At 42.2% G+C, this 18489-nt stretch overlaps 1 protein-coding gene across 1 annotated transcript in view; it reads right to left on the bottom strand.

Annotated features, from left to right (window-relative positions):
* LOC145391144 (putative neural-cadherin 2) overlaps positions 1 to 18489 on the bottom strand; it is a 252951-nt gene that overhangs the window by 127509 nt on the left and 106953 nt on the right. Inside the window, exon 14 of the mRNA XM_080265824.1 lies at positions 12023 to 12124. Coding sequence (XP_080121950.1) covers positions 12023 to 12124 — 102 coding nt within the window. The remainder of the gene's footprint in view (positions 1 to 12022; positions 12125 to 18489) is intronic.

Raw genomic sequence — 18489 nt, 5'->3', positions numbered from 1 at the left:
GTGTGTGTGTGTGTGTGTGTGTGTGTGTGTGTGTGTGTGTGTGTGTGTGTTCTTACCTAATTGTTCTTACCTATTTGTGTCTTTACAGGAATGAGTCAAGCTCGTACTGTCCCGTGTCTTAAACCATATTTATCGTACATATCCTTAAATTTGTGAATTGTTTTGGCACACACTATTTCATTCGGTAGTGCATTCCATTGATCAATTGCTCTGTTTGGGAAACTGAATTTCCTTACGTCTTTATCACCTCTCTTCTTATGCAGTTTTTTGCAGTGTCCTCTTGCTGATGCTTCTCCATATGTTAAGTAATCATTTATGTCTATTTTCTCCTTTCCTGATATGCACTTATATAGCATTATCATGTCACCTCTTTTCCTTCTCTCCTGTACTGTTGGTAGATTCAATTTATTTAGTCTTTCTTCGTAGCTTAGGTCCCTTAAGCTTGGTATCCATCTTGTAGCGGCCCTTTGAACTTTTTCAATCTTGTCTATATGCTTTTTGAGATGAGGACTCCAGACTACTGATGCATATTCCAGGGTTGGTCTAATGAATGATGTTATTATCCTTCTTAGCATGTCTTAATTTATGTATGTGAATGCTATTCTCATATTTGCAAGCAGTGTATACATGTTCCGTGCCTTCTCGCTGATGTGGTCAGCCGGAGATAGTCTGTTATTGATAATCACACCTAGGTCTTTCTCTCTTTCTGATGTGTATAGGGTTTTATTTCCTAACTTATAATCCCAATTAGGTCTTTTTCCACTTCTATCAAACTTGATTACATGACACTTGTCCACATTGAATTCCATTTGCCATGTACTACTCCATTCATGAAGTTTATTTAATTCTTCTTGTAGCTCCCTACAGGAGTCTGTGCTAGTAATTCTCCTTTGTATTTTTGCATCATCTGCAAACATATTCAGATAGCTCTCATTTCCAGTGTTACTGTTTATATCATTTATATACACTAAAAACATGATTGGTGCCAGCACCGAACCCTGTGGTACTCCACTAGTCACTTCTTTCCATGATGAGTAGTTTCCTCTTAGTACTGTCCTCATTTCTCTTTTTATGAGAAAGTCTTGCATCCAACAAAACAGTTTGCCTCGAATTCCTCCTTGATGGTACAGTTTCCATAAAAGTCTTTGGTGTGGTAGTGTGTCAAAAGCTTTCTTGAAATCTAAATAGATACTGTCCACCCATCCTTCCCTTTCCTGTATTGTGTTTGTTACTCTGTCATGTGCGTGTGTGTGTGTGTGTGTGTGTGTGTGTGTGTGTGTGTGTGTGTGTGTGTGCGTGCTTTGTATCTGTGTGTGTGTGTGTGTGTGTGTGTGTGTGTGTGTGTGTGTGTGTGTGTGTGTGTGCGTGCGTGATTAGTATCTATCTGTGTGTGTGTGTGTGTGTGTGTGTGTGTGTGTGTGTGTGTGTGTGAGAGAGAGAGAGAGAGAGAGAGAGAGAGAGCGTGTATGTGCGATTTATGTGTGTGTGTGTGTGTGTGTGTGTGTGTGTGTGTGTGTGTGTGTGTGTGTGTGTGTGTGTGTGTGTGTGTGTGTGTGTGTGTGTGTGTGTGTGTGCGTGATTTGTATCTATGAGTGTGCGTGTGTGTGTGCACGCACGTGTGATTTGTATCTGTGTGTGTGTGTGTGTGTGTGTGTGTGTGTGTGTGTGTGTGTGTGTGTGTTTGTGAGCGTGATTTGTATCTATAAGTGTGCGTGTGTGTGTGCACGCACGTGTGATTTGTATCTATATGTTGTGTGTGTGTGTGTGTGTGTGTGTGTGTGTGTGTGTGTGTGTGTGTGTGTGTGTGTGTCCTGAACAGCCACTAAACTGTGTAGGTCGGTGCCAACACAAACCATGGGGTAAAAAGGGGGAGTGCTGATGAAAAAGCTCATGTGTACTGTGAAAAACAAGCAAAAAGCCCCCCGGCTACACTGAGCCCCTCATGCAAGACACCCGTGCTTTGGCAGACACACACACACACACAAGAAAAACACGAGGATATGGGTATGGAAACAAACCAAAGGGGGGAAAAAGGGATGTAATGATGAAGAGAGACAGACAGACAGACAGACAGAGACAGACAGACAGACAGAACACCGGTGGGAGATGGGAGAGACAAAGACAGGGCTCGCTCAGGTCAAGGCCATTTCCACAGGACATGTGACGGTCAGGGATAAACGGACGATGGCGGGGCTGCAGGAAATCAAGTGGGCAGAGTGAGCTGCACCAATTTCCTGGCTCTAATAAATGTATTTCCATACTCATGATACGTGATTGCAGAAGATGACTAACAATCTGTTGTCGGATGAAGTCGAGGAAGCCTAATGTTCAACTATTGTGGGTGATATATCGGGTTGTCACTTTAGCGGGGTTGAGTTTCAGATCTCCTGCATTCCTTTGACACTGTATAATACGGAAGACATGGATATGGATGAGTTATGTTCAAGTCATATAGGCACAAATACATATGGATGGGATAACAGATGGCTAGAATGCTGTCATTATTATACTGTGCTGGCTTATGTAAGGGTGGTTTCACTAAAACGGGGTCAAGGTTCAGATAAAGTATCCTGCCTTCCTGCCATTCTTTTGAAACTGTACAGTATTGAAAGTAATAAGCATGGACATGGATGACAGGGTTATGGTCAAGTCATATAGACACACATATAACTGTACATGGGATAAATAGCTAGCTGTAAATCGTGAATCTCATTATACTTTTTTTTTTTTTTTTCACTGAAAGGCATATGGGAAACTATGGTTTGAATGTCTGGCTTTCATTTCCAAGGGCCGCGGTAGCTCAGTGGTAAACGATTGAGTGGTGACAAAAGAGGTGGTTGGCTGTGGAAGTGCATCGAGGGTTTTTTATCATTTTGTTTTATGATTGATTTTTTTTTACAAACTCGTGTCATTTACCTGAGGAAAATGACGAGTTCATTTTCATGAAAATTACACGATTATGAAGAACCTGAAATGATTTTTTTTTTCTTAGTTATTTTATTTATTTTATACACTCAGACTCTCCTAGCCATAAAAATATAATGCAGAACATAACATGTATTGGAACAGTATGGTTGGAGGTAGAATACTCCCGTGACTGCTCGCTACATCCACCCTCCATCGTGAGTCGTGACTGGCAGGTGGCTGACCCGGGAGACGGTGAGAAGGGGTTTTGGGGTTGACAGGTGTCGCTGTGACCTACAATCTGTTCCACTTCGGGAAGTAGGTCCGGGCTAGATGTTGATATATCACACACGCTCAGGAATGTCCAGATATGGGTGTTTCGAAGCTTATGTGTTAATCATCTCATCAATAACCAAGTCTTTATCGTTTCAGTCTCGTCGACAAGGCAGGTTGGCAGCGGAGACTGCATGCGTGTGTGTGTGTGTGTGTGTGTGTGTGTGTGTGGGTGGGTGGATGTATGTGAGAGAATGTTTTTTGTTCCATTATATATTTCATTGTAAAGCTACCATCATGAAGAAATAATATATCAGAAGGAAATTGTGGTAACATGACAATCGCTCACTCGTCGTGCATGCACTCGACTGGTTTTGTCCCCATTCGGTGATCTTGGATAAGTATTGATTTAAGGAGACTGCCGCACTAAATTGGAAGTTAAAGATATCACTTTGTGGATGGATGTTTAACCCTTTTAAGTCTCCTGGCCACTATAGTGGTTTTCTCGGTAGGGGTCTCCTAGCCATTCCCGTGGCAGCATATTTAGGCATGAATGAAAACTGTTGCGAGAGGCCGGTGAATGAAATAAGGATACAAACCGCTCCCTAGACTCCTCTGCTTCTACCAGGCATGTGTAGATCACAATATTTTAGTTTACACAGTTTGGGAAGAGCTAATCATGGTGAGAGGTTGGGTTGCACGTATTGGTTCTATTATACTGTTGATCTGGCAATATTTTGTACTATTTTGGTATCAGACAGTTCATTTAGCAAAAGAATATTGTTTGCAATATATTTTTACTGCTCTGGAGGATACATAGCTCTCACCTCCCTCCTCCCTTTCATATCCCCCATCCTCCACCCCCCTACTTCCCACCGATCCCCCACCCCTCTACCACCCACCCTTCCATCCTCCACTCTCCCTCCAATCCCCCACCCCCTACATCCTCCACCCTCCTGCCTCCCACCGATCCCCCACCTCTCTACCTCCCACCCTCCACTCTTCCTCCAATCCCCCACCCCCTGCCTTTCGCTTACGCACATAGTTACCGCGTCACAGGCAAGCAAGAGATTTCTGCGTTGTATGTCTCAATATTTATTCATTTCGTGGGTGTTAGTGTGTCTGATTGAGGGAAAATACATACAGATTTAAGATTTTAGGTTTCAAAGGTTGTTTCTGTAGCCTCTTATACACGTACCATACATTTATTTGTTAAGAGGCGAACATACACGTGCAGCGAGTGTTGCCTTTTTCCCTGACAAATGATTGTTCGTATCTTCTTACTTTTTTCTGATTTATATTTCATGAGTTTCTCACATTTCCTGGTTGTACTTATAACACCGTCAATTTTGAGAAATAAGTATTTGATCACTGTCTCTACTGTTGCGTGTAAGTACACAGGATGGTATAATTAGCAACAATGAAATAAACATATGCACATACAAAAGGCAAGCTTGTAGGCTTACCCTCATGTCCTCACCCCCACAGCCTTGGACAGTACTATAAAGTAGCCGCAGCGAGAAATGAACGCTGTGGTGGGGCAGGCGGGATGACCTGGGATTCCCCCATTGTTGCCATATCCACATGTCACCGACCATAGAGGTAGGATGTCACCGACCATCGGCCACCGCTGCAGCCCCGCTCCATGATCCTTACCCTGTGTCTCTGGCTTTCTCTTTCTCTCTCGGTTTCTATATAAACTGGTGTATTTCCGAAACTAATTATGAAATTATCATGACTTTTGTTCCACACCACCACTGAGGTAAAAATCAAGGAGAGTTTTCTGTATAAAGGTTTCCCCCCCCCCTCCTAAATGTGGCATATGAGCGGGGGAGTGCGGCCTTGCCGATACCTCCGCCTGACCTATAATTATACACTCGCCAGAACTGACCTGCCCTCAGACATGTGAATATGGCAACAATGGGGGAATCCCAGGTCATCCCGCCTGCCCCACCACAGCGTTCATTTCTCGCTGCGGCTACTATAAGCAAAATAAGAACAAAGTAAAATAAATTAGTAGTAACTAGTAAGTGATAGTTTTATAATGATCTTGTAACTGTTTAGTTTGTTGTTTGTAAAGAAAACCTCTCAAGAATCATTCACAAATCACGTGAGATATAATGTACAGTACATATATCAGTGCACTGTTTTTTTATGGAAAAACATGGAAACAAACAATACAATCATGTCGGCTACGCACCAAGAAATCACCTACCCACCGAGACGGCAATATTCACCACGCTACCACACGCCACTTGCTACGCAACTTCCCATCATTTTTGCGGCAATTGTATGGCGAATAAAACTCTAATATTTTATAGGCAGGCGTGTATTACTTCCTTGTGCATGAATATGATATTTTTTTCTTTATTTGCATGCCTTGAACTTTTTCCAAAAAATGCGTCTGTCAAACATGACCTTGGGACCTATTTGAGACATGAAAGGGTTAAGTATGAAGGAGCTCCGAAACTTTGAGTCAGCTGCTTATGAGTGAAGGGGGTGATTGGTAACAAACAAGAGATCATTAATGTGAATGAGGAACAGGGCTGGAACCAGGATTGATCCTAGTGGCACGCTGGCATTAACCGAGTGGAAAGTTGACTATCCATCCATCCATTGCCAGACGCCATGTATCCCAAACGGGGTGGTCAAGGGCTTAGAGTTAATTGTTTTACAGGGAGGGGCGCTAATCCTCCACCAACCCCACTTGACACGTAGGCTATACATCATCTATATTTAATTTCAGATTTCTGTTCCCGAGATATGCAGATATCAGTGAGGCAAATGATGGCCAACCAAAGCTAGGGAACTTGGATAATACAGAATGGTGCCACACTCTGTCAAATGCTTTAGACATATCAAGGGCTACTGCATGAGTGTCTATAGTTGCAGCAGGGTGGCTTGGTGACTTTTCACTGGGTCCCCAGGCATGTCGGGATAGCAGGTGATGAACTTGCGGCTGCAGCTGCATGCTCAGCCAGCTCACTCTCAGAGAGTACATTCCAGCTCTGCCCTAGTGCCTCGCATATTCTCCATAGGGTGGCCAATACTTTAACCCACCCCGTACCCACTAATTTATTGCCAAATGCACCCCCAAAACCCAACAAATTTTATACTTTTTTTTTTTTGGCTCAAACCTCTGCTTTTGGTGAGAAACAATGGAAAATCACCAAAAAAGTGCTCACCTGAGGTTAGAAATGGTCAAGACAGGTGACCCTCTGAACACCTGATACTGTGTTCTCTGTAGCCGTGCTACTACTGTTGCGTTTTCTGTGGTAGGGGTAACTATTGGAAACCACTCAAAATATGTAGATATTTAATTTGGTACAAACTTCTATCTATCTCTATCTATCTATAGCCCGACGCCCTAGTCCCGCAAAGGGTGGCCGCAGACAAAACGCCTCCAAGTCACTCTGTCACCCACCATTTGACTCCCCTCCCCCCAACTCACCCCCCCCTCCCTCATATACCTCTCAACTCCATCCCTCCACCTCATCCTCTGTCTACCTCTCCCTCTCCCTCCCTCCACCTCACCTACATACACCCTCATAGTCAGTCTTTCATTCTCCATTCTCTCCACATGTCCAAACCACCTCAGTGTACTTCTAATCTTTTCAACCACATCCACATCTACCCCACAACGTTCCTTCACTTCTTCATTCGTCAACCTGTCCCTCCATGTCACTCCCCATGCTCCTCTCAAGTAACTCATTTCCACTGCTCTCACTCTTGACTTGTTCCCCTCTTGCAAGGTCCACGCCTCGCTTCCATACGTCAGGGTAGGGATCACAATACCATCATGCAGTGGCTTCTTAACTTCCATACTCACCTCCCTATTTCTTATCACTGGTTTCAGTGTACCAACAACCTTTCTTCCCTGCTGTACCCTTTCACGTACTTCGTCCCCCACAGTTCCATCCTTACTCATCACGCTACCCAAGTACATGAATGCACTCACATTCTCCATATCCTCACCATCCAATCTCACTGCACACTCTGTGACTTCATTCCTCTCAAACACCATAGCTTTACTTTTGTTTACACTAACTTTCAGCTTCCTCCTCCTACACACTGTCCCAAATTCATTCACCAAACCTTGCAACTCCCATTCATCTTCACTCAATAATACTGTATCATCAGCAAACAGCAACACCGGAAGCTTCCAAATCTCACCCTCATTCATTAGGGCCACCCCCACATCCACTGCCCTACCTTGCACCTCCTTTACAACCCCATCCATATATATATTAAACAGCCATGGAGACATCACACACCCCTGTTTCAGTCCCACATTGAGATCAAAGAATTCACTCAGCTCACCATCCACTCGCACCGTAGCCCTAGCTCCCTCATGCATACTCTTCACAGCACTCAACAATTTCCCCTCCACTCCATATATTCTCAATACCTTCCACATACCTTGCCTATCTATTCTGTCATAAGCTTTCTCCAAGTCCATGAAGGCAGCATACACTTTCCTTCCCTTCTCTAGATACTTCTCCACTAAACATCTTAGAACAAATATCTGATCTACACACCCTTTTCCCTTCCTAAATCCCCCTTGTTCTTCTCCAACTAGCTCCTCTGTCATATGCCTAACCCTATCAATGAGTATTCTACCATATATTTTACCAGTCACACTAAGAAGGCAAATACCCCTATGGTTACCACATACTTCTCTCTCCCCTTTTCCTTTGTACAGAGGAACAATTATACCTGATTTCCAGTCCTCTGGAACCCTTCCCTCTTCCCAAGCCAATCTACACAAACTTACATGTAGTATAAGAATATACTGGTTTTCACACAAAAATTTAGGCGATAAGCATTGTGTCATTCACGAGCACATGAAAATTGCCGAATTCTTTCACAATTGACTCACTATGACTTGTTTCAACTTACATTCTATTTTTCAACTTACATTATACTTTTCCACTAACATTATACCAGTTTCCATTTTATTTAACTTATCACATATTTACAGGCCTTACTATTATAATGAGCGTCATATTATTGCATATTTACAGCCCTTACTCTTATAATGAGCCTAGTATTATCACAAGCACACACAGTAACAATAATGTACTAAAATATACTAAGCTGTGGTAGAGGATGGTGTCCTGCATATGCATACCAAAAATCATATGCAAAATTTGAAAAATGTGCAAATAGCAGACCTTGCAATAGCAAAATGTGCATTGCATGTCGTTGGGACTGAGCATGAAAAAAAGTTGCGACGTGCATTGTATGTCGTGGGTACGGGGCACGTTAAGCAGGCTTACTAGGGATGCCCATCACCTCTGAATAGCTGAAGGCTCTCGGTCAGCTGCCTGGTATCCTATGGCCTCGTTGTACAACCCCCTTACGATTCCGCCAGGCACACCAAATTAACTTAATGTCAGGCTCAGGCGATTGAGCATAGGGTTTCTGTGCTACATCCAGATTGCTGACTTGGAGCCTGAGCCATATCTCCACTGCCTTACACAATCCATTGAACTCCTATGCCACTATATTTTGGACTGCCTGGTCACCCCCATGCTCTGCTCTCAGCCTGACAGGAGCTTCGCTCGATCAGGTGATGACATTACAGATGCAACCAGGGTTGTTGGCAGCACACCCTTCCCCATACTTTTACGAAGCGGTCAGGGATTACCCTCCTCCTCCTTAACTAGACATCACTGACTCAGTCACAGGAAACTCTCCTGTTTTTTTTTCCCTCTGATTTTGTAGTTTTATTTGTCATGCATACCTCTGACGGGCTCCTTGATTGCCCGTGCCCCACCTAGTGTGGGCAAATATAAACAAACAAAACTCTATGTTGGTCAGTTGACTGATGGATGGTATGATTCAAGAGACTGAGCATATGAACAGTGGATTTTTCGTGGCCGAAACCATACTGCACATCATCATTAAGTTGTTGGATTCGAGATGTTTAACAATGTGCTTATTATTGACATTTCAAATACCTTTCCAAGAGAAGATGTGTTAGCTATTGTTCTGCAGTCATAATGATGAAACGCACTTCCCTTCTTTGGAAATGGGTGGATGCTGGTTTCCTTCCAAGAACTTGGGAAGGAAAAATGCTTATACGTAGTCTAGATAATGTAGCTACAACAGGACCAAGTTCTGGGGAACAGTTTTTCAAAACGATCGGATGAATTCGATCTGGACTCCTTTTTTTTTTTGGTTAGTACATGTCTAGAAGAGATTTTAAGTATGTAGTCTGTACCTTTAGCGGTGCAATTTGTGAGAGTCAAGTTTTAGTACTAGAACTTTCTGAATGACTTCCTCTACAGTAGAATTTCTGGGAGGGGCATATATAAATCTGTCTGTCTGTCTGTCTCTCTCTCTCTCTCTCTCTCTCTCTCTCTCTCTCTCTATATATATATATATATATATATATATATATATATATATATATATATATATATATATATATTTGTATACACACACACACACACACACACACACACACACACACACATCATCATCATCATCATCAGTTATTACAAGTCCACTGATGAACAAAGACCTCCCCCACCCTTCTCCACGAATTCCTTGACTGAGCCAATCTCTGCCACGTTTTCCCTGCATATTTCTTTATCTCATGTCTCCACCTCCTGTCTGGCCTTTTTCTGCGAAGCATACACTCTCTTGGTGTCCAGTCAGTCAGCCTCTTGCTCCATCGGTTATCCCTTATTCTTGCTACATGTCCACTCCACCTCCATTTTTGTTCTTTTGTAACTTCTATAATGTCTTTGACTTTAGTCTGCTCTCTCACCCAAATAGATCTTTTCCTGTCTCTTAAAGATACTCGCAACACTGACCTTTCCAGTGCTCTCTGAGAAAGGATTAGTTTATTTTCCATCGATTTCGATAGTTCCCAGGTCTCACAACTGTACGTCATAGCTGGAATTATACCTTTGTTATGTACATCTCGTTTCATACATATTTGGAAGCTACTTTTCATAATGTATCTCTGTTTACTGAAAGCTTTTCATGCAATTGTAATGCGTCTTTTTATTTCGCTATCATGATCTTTCGCTATTTTCAGTGTTTGCCCCAAGTAATTGACATCAAGAATTTCTTCGCTTATTCTGATGACACTCTTTGGTGTATGTGTATTAAACATTACTTTAGTTTTACTCTGGTTCATCTTTAGCCCTACTTTGAGACTTTCTCTGTTCAGGTCATTTAACATTTATTGCAATATCTCTGCTGTTCCTGAGATTAGGACAATGTCATCTGCAGATCTTAAATGGTTTATCTTTTCTCCATCTATGTTTACTCCATTCTTTTCATAGTCCAGCTTTCTGAAAATACTTTCTAGGCGTGCTGTAAATAATTTTGGTGAAATTGTATTCCCCTGACGCACGCCATTCTCAATCCTAATTTTTCCTAGTCTTTATATATTTCAACTGCAGCGGTTTCCTCTTGAGATATGTTTTCGAGTAGTTTTACAATGTTCTCATTTACTGCTTGTTCTCACAATGAACGTATAGTTGCTGTGTGCTCCACTGAGTCAAAAGCCTTTTAGTAATTATATAAAAAAAATATATATGAACGGAGGTTTATTATAGTCTTTAGTTTTCTCAGTTAGACGATTCATTGTGTGTATATAATCAGCAGTCGAACACCCACTTCAGGATCCTGCCTGTTCCCGAGGTTGGTTTTCTTCAAAATCTCTTCTGACTTTGTTCGTAAAGACTTCAGTGAAGAGTTAGTAAAGAACAGATAATAAGCCAATGAGTCGTTATTACTAAGATGTTTCGAGTCACGTTTGTGTAAAATAAAATAACTAATGCATTACACCATGTTTTCGGAATTTTCTATTTTATACACCGAGTAAATAAGTGGGCGAGCCCTTTCTGTACTTCTTCTCCTTCATCCTACAGTAAATCTGCTACTATTCCATCTTCTTCTGGGGCCTTCCTTCTTTTCTTATTTTTGAGAGAAATATTGACTTCGTCTGGTGCTACCTCAAGTATTTTACTTGTGTCAACCGAAAAGTATGCTATTAGTACTGTTGTCATTGATGCATACAGTTCTCTGTAAAATTCTTCAGCACTCTTCACCATCTTATCTCTGCACTTACTGACTTCACCGTTTCTCTCTGTTAGTGATATAATTTGTTTCTTTCCCAGTGCCATTTATTTCGGACCTGTTTCATTTTCCTTTTTTGATGGTTTCTTTGATCTGATGCATGTTTCTCTTTCTTTTTTCTTCTCTCTGTCTCTTATTGACCAGCCTATTTAATTCCGCTCTCGCTATTTCATCATTCGCTGCCTTTACTTTCATTTCCTTTCTTCTTTTCATGATCTCGTGTGTCTTTTCTGAATACATTTTGGCTTTCGTTGTGTTAGCTTTTCCATCTGCCTCCGCTGATTCTCTTAGCATTTTTGTTAGTCTATCATTCAACTCGTCAATGTCACACTTAGCATAACTTGGAGCCTAAAATCTGTTCGTTATTTCTAACTGAGAGGCTGCTTTTATCACATACTTTTATTAGGCGTATTTTTTTTACTTGTAATTTTCTTTCTCTTCTGAAATTGAATCTGGCTGTTGTACAACCCACCATTCTGTCGTCGGTTCTTATGTTTACTTTGTTGATAACCGTAACATTTATGACTGTGTGATTCTTATCTTCTGTAATGAAGTAGATTTCATTCTTTGTTTCTCCATTTGGACTTCTCCAGGTCCAGTTTCTCCCTGTTGTTTTGTGAAACAATGTGATCATTATTCTCATATTATATATTTCAGCAAAATTTACCACCATTTCTCCCCTTTCATTCCTTTCTTCCACTCCAAATTTTCCCATGCATGCTTCTCAATTTTTCGATTTCCCAACCTTTGCATTGAAGTCTCCCATGCGTATAATATATGTGGTCTGTTCTTCTTCTGTAGTCTGGGAGATATCGTCATAGAATGTTTCTATTTCTTCACCTGAGCTCTGAGAAGCCGGAGCATATACGTGTATTACTTTCAGGGTGTATTTTTTCCATAGTCCAACTACAATTCATGCTACTCTTTCAGATAACTGCTGAATTTAACAATGTTGTCCGCAAGTTCACTTAAAGATCGGACTTCCCAAAATGGTTTGACAGCAATATGCCAGAGCAACGACCCAAAAACACTTAAAATATAACTTTTACTTAAAATCAAAATCACCTGAATCACTCAAGTCAATATTAAATTGCTAGAAACCATACAAAAACAGTCATGAATCTAGCCAAATCAAACTTTCTTCACAACCAAGCTTCCAAACTATTAAATAATCCTAACGACTGTTTCAGTAATAACTTTAACAAGTCATCACCCATTCCCCCAGTAAAATCTTCTGATGGTAACACTATAAATGACCCGAGTGGTAAAGCGAATATCCTAGCCAGTACATTCGCCAAAAATTCTACCTTAGAGGAAGTCAGCAAGAACGTCCCTGTACTAGACCTTGACTCTCCATAAATAGCTCCACTTAAGATACAGCCTAGATACATAAAATCCATTGTAGATAGTTTACCAACCAACAAAACTCCAGGTCCAGATTGAATTCCTCCAATTGTTTTGAAAAAGTGTTCCCCAGAATTTGATGCGGTTCTAGCTCAATTATTCAGACTATGCATACGTACCTCTTCCTTCCCCAATTCTTGGAAACAAGCCAATATCCACCTAATTCCAAAGAAAGGAAGCTCTTCCGACTCTCCCTGATTACAGACCAATACATTACATCTTCTCTTGGTAAGGTATTTGATATTGTAATTAATGAGCAAATTGATAAGCATCTTGAATCCAACAACGTAATTAATGATAGACAGTATGGTTTTCGCAGCGAAAGATCCACTGATGATATACTCAATCTCCTGACTCATACGATCCCTCAGTCAGTAGACCGTCATGGAGAAACCCATGCAGTAGCCCTTGATATTTCTAAAGCTTTTGACAAAGTGTGGCTCCGTTCACTGCCATCCAAACTTCCTTGCTGTGGCCTATCATCTTTTGTTTCTTTGACTTCCTCATATCTTAAAGACAAAAAAATAAAAGTAAAAGTACAGTAGGTGTATAATCCAATTTTAACTCAGTTAATGCCAGTGTGCCACATGGATCAATTCTGGCTACAATCCTATTCCTATCTATCTATCTATCTATCTATTGCCAGACGCCTTAATCCCATAAGGGGTGGCCACAAACAAATCGCCTCCACGTCGCCCTGTCCCTCGCCATTCCACTGCCCTGCTCCCAACTCACACCCCCCTCTCTCATATACCTCTCCACTCCATCTCTCTATCTCATCCTTGGCCACCCTCTCCCTCTTTCCCTCTCCCGCTCCACTGCACTCACATACACTCTCCTCGTCAGTCTCTCACTCTCCATCCTTTCCACATGGCCAAACCACCTCAGTGTGTTTCTCCTAACGCTTCCTATCACACTCACATTCACACCACAATGCTCCTTTACATCCTCATTTGTCAGTATTGTCGGCCTTGCAACGATCAAGTACCCGCCGCCCACCCAAATACCTCTGCTCCTGACGTCATCTCCACCTCTTACTCACACGGCCCCTTCAGACCAAGGCCTGGTTCGAGTGGGAGTAGAGGGGGAGAGGAGGAAGGCAGAGAAAGGAGGAATGAAGAAGAAGACGGATGCGGGGCAGACAAACATGGAGCGGGGAACGATAGGACAATGGATTGCCAACGTCAGAAGTTCCTGAAAGCAGCGTATAAAACACTCCAATGTAAGCATGGTGCTGAGGTTTTGGCACGTGTCCAGCAGGAGTGGAAAAGAGCACAGGGAACTGGGAGACAGCGAGGGCTGGAGAGAATTGCAGAGGAAAGGGAAGATGAAACACAAGAATAAATGAAGTGAATAAGGGAGTGATGGGAGAAGGAGGGTGACTATGTAAGAGGGGTGACTAGGTAAGGGGCAAAAAACACCCAGGACGCACATTAATAATAGCTCTTGAGGGGCCAGGGTGCAGAGGCTAATGTACTCGGAGTGCCCTGGGGGGTCCCGGGGCTGGTTGTCATCTGTGAAATCTCCACCCATAATGGTGTGCCAGTGCGTGAGAACAGAGGGTATATACTGGGATAGAGTATGGTGTATTAGTGACTCAATATCCGTATGGAGGTGTATATAAGCACGCTCAAGAGAGAGATGGGGCTAGAGAAGGTTTGTCAGTCAGACAGAATTGCCTTGTGTCCAGCTGGGACAGACGGGCAGAACAGCCACGACCATGGGCTTCGTGGTACTGGTGAGTAGAAGTAATTGAAGAATAGTCTTGGGGGAGAGTAACGCAAGGTGAATAAGTGCCGTTAAAGTAAAGTAAAGTACCGGCAGTCTCTACTCGGAAAAACCAGCAATATTATTTGACGCGTATGTTCCAGGTCATGGCGAATATTAATTAAGTAATAGAATTAACTCAGAGTAAGGCTTATAACATTTAAGTGAACCTTTGTCACTCACGGATGGTTGTCTAGTCTTTTTGGATAAGTAGACTGAAGTCATATATGGCTATCAAGTTAAGTACTTAGTTGCTGTTAAGTCATAAAGAAGCGATTGAGACTTCCCTTGTGTCGAGATGAAACTCGGGATATTAAGTTAATGTAATAGCTGTGTAACTTGTTCTGAAGTAATGTAAATATTCTGTAACACTGTTAAAAATTAAAGTAAAAATTGTTTCTGTGTTTTGTAACCTTAGTGTGGAACTGTTAATTTTTGGAAGTCCGGGAGGGAGTCTGGGGCAGAAACGGGTATTTAATATCTTGTTGTCCTAACCTGCGAGATTGTAGGCCCCCTCTGGGCTTGTCTCCACACTCTCCGCTGCTACTGTCACATGCTACCAACTACTCATTAGTGGCAGCCGTTCACCGTACTTGGCGAGACTGAGTACGAAGCATACCAATGGTTATGTAGAGAGTGTAGGATACGACAGTATGTCTCTCCATGTGATTCCACAGCACAGGCTCCTCTCAAATAACTCATTTCCACTGCTCTCACTTTTGACTTGTGTCCCTCCAACAACGTCCAAGCTTCACTTCCATACGTTAGAGTTGGTATCACAATACTGTCGTGTAGTAACTTTTTCACATCCATGCACACTTCCCTGTTTATTATCACTGCTTTCAAGGAACCAGCAACCTCTCTTCCTTGTTGTACCCTTTCAAGCACTTCACCCACCAAACTTCTACCCTTACTCATAACACTACCCAAGTACTTAAACATACTCACATTTTCCATTTCCTCTTCATCCAACCTCACTGTACATTCACTGACTTCATTTCCCTCCAAGATCATAACTTTGCTCTTCCCTACATTCACCTTTAGATTCCGTTTCTTACACATTCTCCCAAACTCATCCACCAAGTCTTGCAGCTTCCCTTCGCCTTCACTTAACAACACAGTATCATCTGCAAACAACAGTACAGGGAGTTTCCAAACACTACCCTCTCTCACTAGGGCCACTCCAACATCCTCTGCCTTACCTTATATATACTTAATAACCCCATCCGTGTACAGACTGAACAACCATGGAGACCTGGCACATCCCTGTTTCAACCCAACCCTCAAATAAAAAAAAAAATCACTCAGTTCACTATCCACACGCACTGCAGCCTTAGCACCCTCATACATACTCTTCACAGCATTCAACAATTTCCCGTCTACTCCTTATCTTCTTAATACTTTCCACAATCCTTGTCTATCCACCCTGTAATATGTTTTCTCCAGATCCATGAAGGGCGTATACAACTTCTTTCCCTTCTCTATAAACTTTTCCACTATAGATCTAAGAATGAATATCTGATCTACACAACCTCTTCCCTTCCTAAAGCCTCTCCGTTCTTCTCCAACTAATTCCTCTGTTATTCCCTAACTTTGTCAATAAGTATCCTACCATATACTTTTCCTATTACACTAAGAGGACAAATGTCCTTATGATTACCACACACTTCTTTTTCCCTTTTCCCTTTGTACAAAGGAATAATTATTCCCGACTTCCAATCCTCCGGGACTCTATCTTCCTCCCAGGCCAACCTGTACATCTTCCACATCCATTCTACTACTGTCTCTCCCCCATGCTTCAGCATTTCACAACACACTCCATCAATTCCTGAAGCTTTCCCCATTTTGACTTTATTGCTTCCACAACTTCCATCCTACTGATTTCTTCCCGCGTTCTCACCTCCCTCCTTCTTCCAGCCATTCCCCAGCCACTTGTACTCGCATTACTTTCATTTATCACATTACCCTATTCCTAATTCATATAAATAATATCTTATCTGTCACCCGTAATACCAATCCCTCATATGCAGACTTCACAGTTCATTCACACTTAAACACCCGTTCACAAAATTTAATATCTCTAACCCACAACTCAGTACAACAATCTCCATAAATCAAGACTTACTTAAGATCACGGAATGGGGACAATATAACACTGTAATAATGCTAAGAAAACCAATTATATTCACTTTACTAATGGACGGATATTGCCTGATTCCTATAGTACCTTCAGTGTTACTAATATTCTTATCTCTAAAAGCACTGAAATTCTCGGTATTTCACTTAACAATGCCCTCAAGTGGACGTCTTATGTTAGATCACTTGAAAAAACCTCTTCAAAGAAACTTGGTTTATTGTCCGTAACTTCTTCACTGACGAGCGGTTCGCTATTATTTAACAGAGTCATGTGTGCTCTCAGCTGGAATCTTGATAACCCTTGTGGAATGGATGTGGAGAGGTTGCACTAAAACAACTGGACAAATTTCAGAACAAACTATTAGAATTATTAATAACCCTGCTATTACAAATGAACTACCTCCTCACCAAGTAAGAAAGACTGTTGCCTCCCTTGCATTATTTTAGATATTTTTATGACAAATGCTCAAAAGACATTGCACCCATTGTACCACCTCGTCACGCCTTCCCTCGCTGTACACGGGCATCTGGTAGCGCTCATGAGTGGACTGTCACGCTGCCATATTGCTGCACTTCAGCCTAGCAAAATTCTTTTATTCCTCGAATTGCATCTTTTTGGAACTCGATTTCCCAAAGTTGTTTCCCCCCAAACTTCAACCTATGACTGTTGAAGTCCAACTGTTACAGATTTTTTATAAATGGAGGAATCCTGTAACCAGATGTATGGACTATTTTTTTAATTCATTTTTTTTTCTTTCATGTCTATCTATCTATCTAATGCCAGACGCCTCAATCCCGTTCGAGGTGGCCACAAACAAATCGCTTCCACGTCGCCCTGTCCCCCGCCATTTCACTGCCCCGCTCCCAACTCACCCCCCCCCCTCTCATATACCTCTCCACCCCATTCCTCCATCTCATCCTCGGCCTCCCCCTCCCTCTTCCCCCCTCCACCTCACTCACATACACTCTCCTCGTCAGTCTTTCACCCTCCATCCTCTCCACATGGCCAAACCACCTCAGTGTATTCCTCCTAACGCTCTCTATCACATCCACATCCACACCACAACGCTCCTTTATATCCTCATTCGTCAGCCTGTCTCTCCATGTGACTCCACAGGTTCCTCTTAAATAACTCATTTCCACTGCTCTCACTCTTGACTTGTGTCCTTCCAGCAACGTCCAAGCTTCACTTCCATACGTTAGAGTTGGTATCACAGTACTGTCATGTAGTAACTTTTTCACTTCCATGCTCACTTCCCTGCTTCTTATCACTGCTTTCAAGGAACCAGCAACCTTTCTTCCCTGCTGTACTCTTTCAAGCACTTCACCCTCCAAACCTCCATCCTTACTCATCACACTAACCAAGTACTTAAACGTACTCACATTTTCCAATTCCTCACCATCCAAACTCGCTGTACATTCACTGACTTCACCTCTCTCAAAGACCATCACTTTACTCTTCCCTACATTTACCTTTATATTCCGTTTCTTACACACTCTCCCAAACTCATCCACCAAGCCTTACAGCTCCCCTTCGTCTTCACTCAACAACACAGTATCATCTGCAAACAACAGTACAGGGAGTTTCCAAACACTACCCTCTCTCACCAGGGCCACACCAACATCCACTACCCTACCTTGTACCTCTTATTACCCCATCCATGTACAGACTGAATAACCATGGAGACATGACACATCCCTGTTACAACCTAACTTTCAAAGAGAAAAATTCACTCAGTTCACCATCCACACGCACTGCAGCCTTAGCACCCTCATACATACTCTTCACAGCATTCAGCAACTTCCCATCTACTCCATATATTCTTAATACTTTCCACAATCCTTGTCTATCCACCCTGTCATATGCTGCATACAACTTCTTTCCCTTCTCTAGAAACTTTTCCA

This window comes from Coenobita brevimanus, chromosome 17 (genome assembly GCF_032717465.1).
Source record: "Coenobita brevimanus isolate Jiangsu-jjx chromosome 17, ASM3271746v2, whole genome shotgun sequence".
NCBI lineage: Eukaryota > Metazoa > Arthropoda > Malacostraca > Decapoda > Coenobitidae > Coenobita > Coenobita brevimanus.
This window is presented reverse-complemented; position numbering and strand designations above follow the sequence as displayed.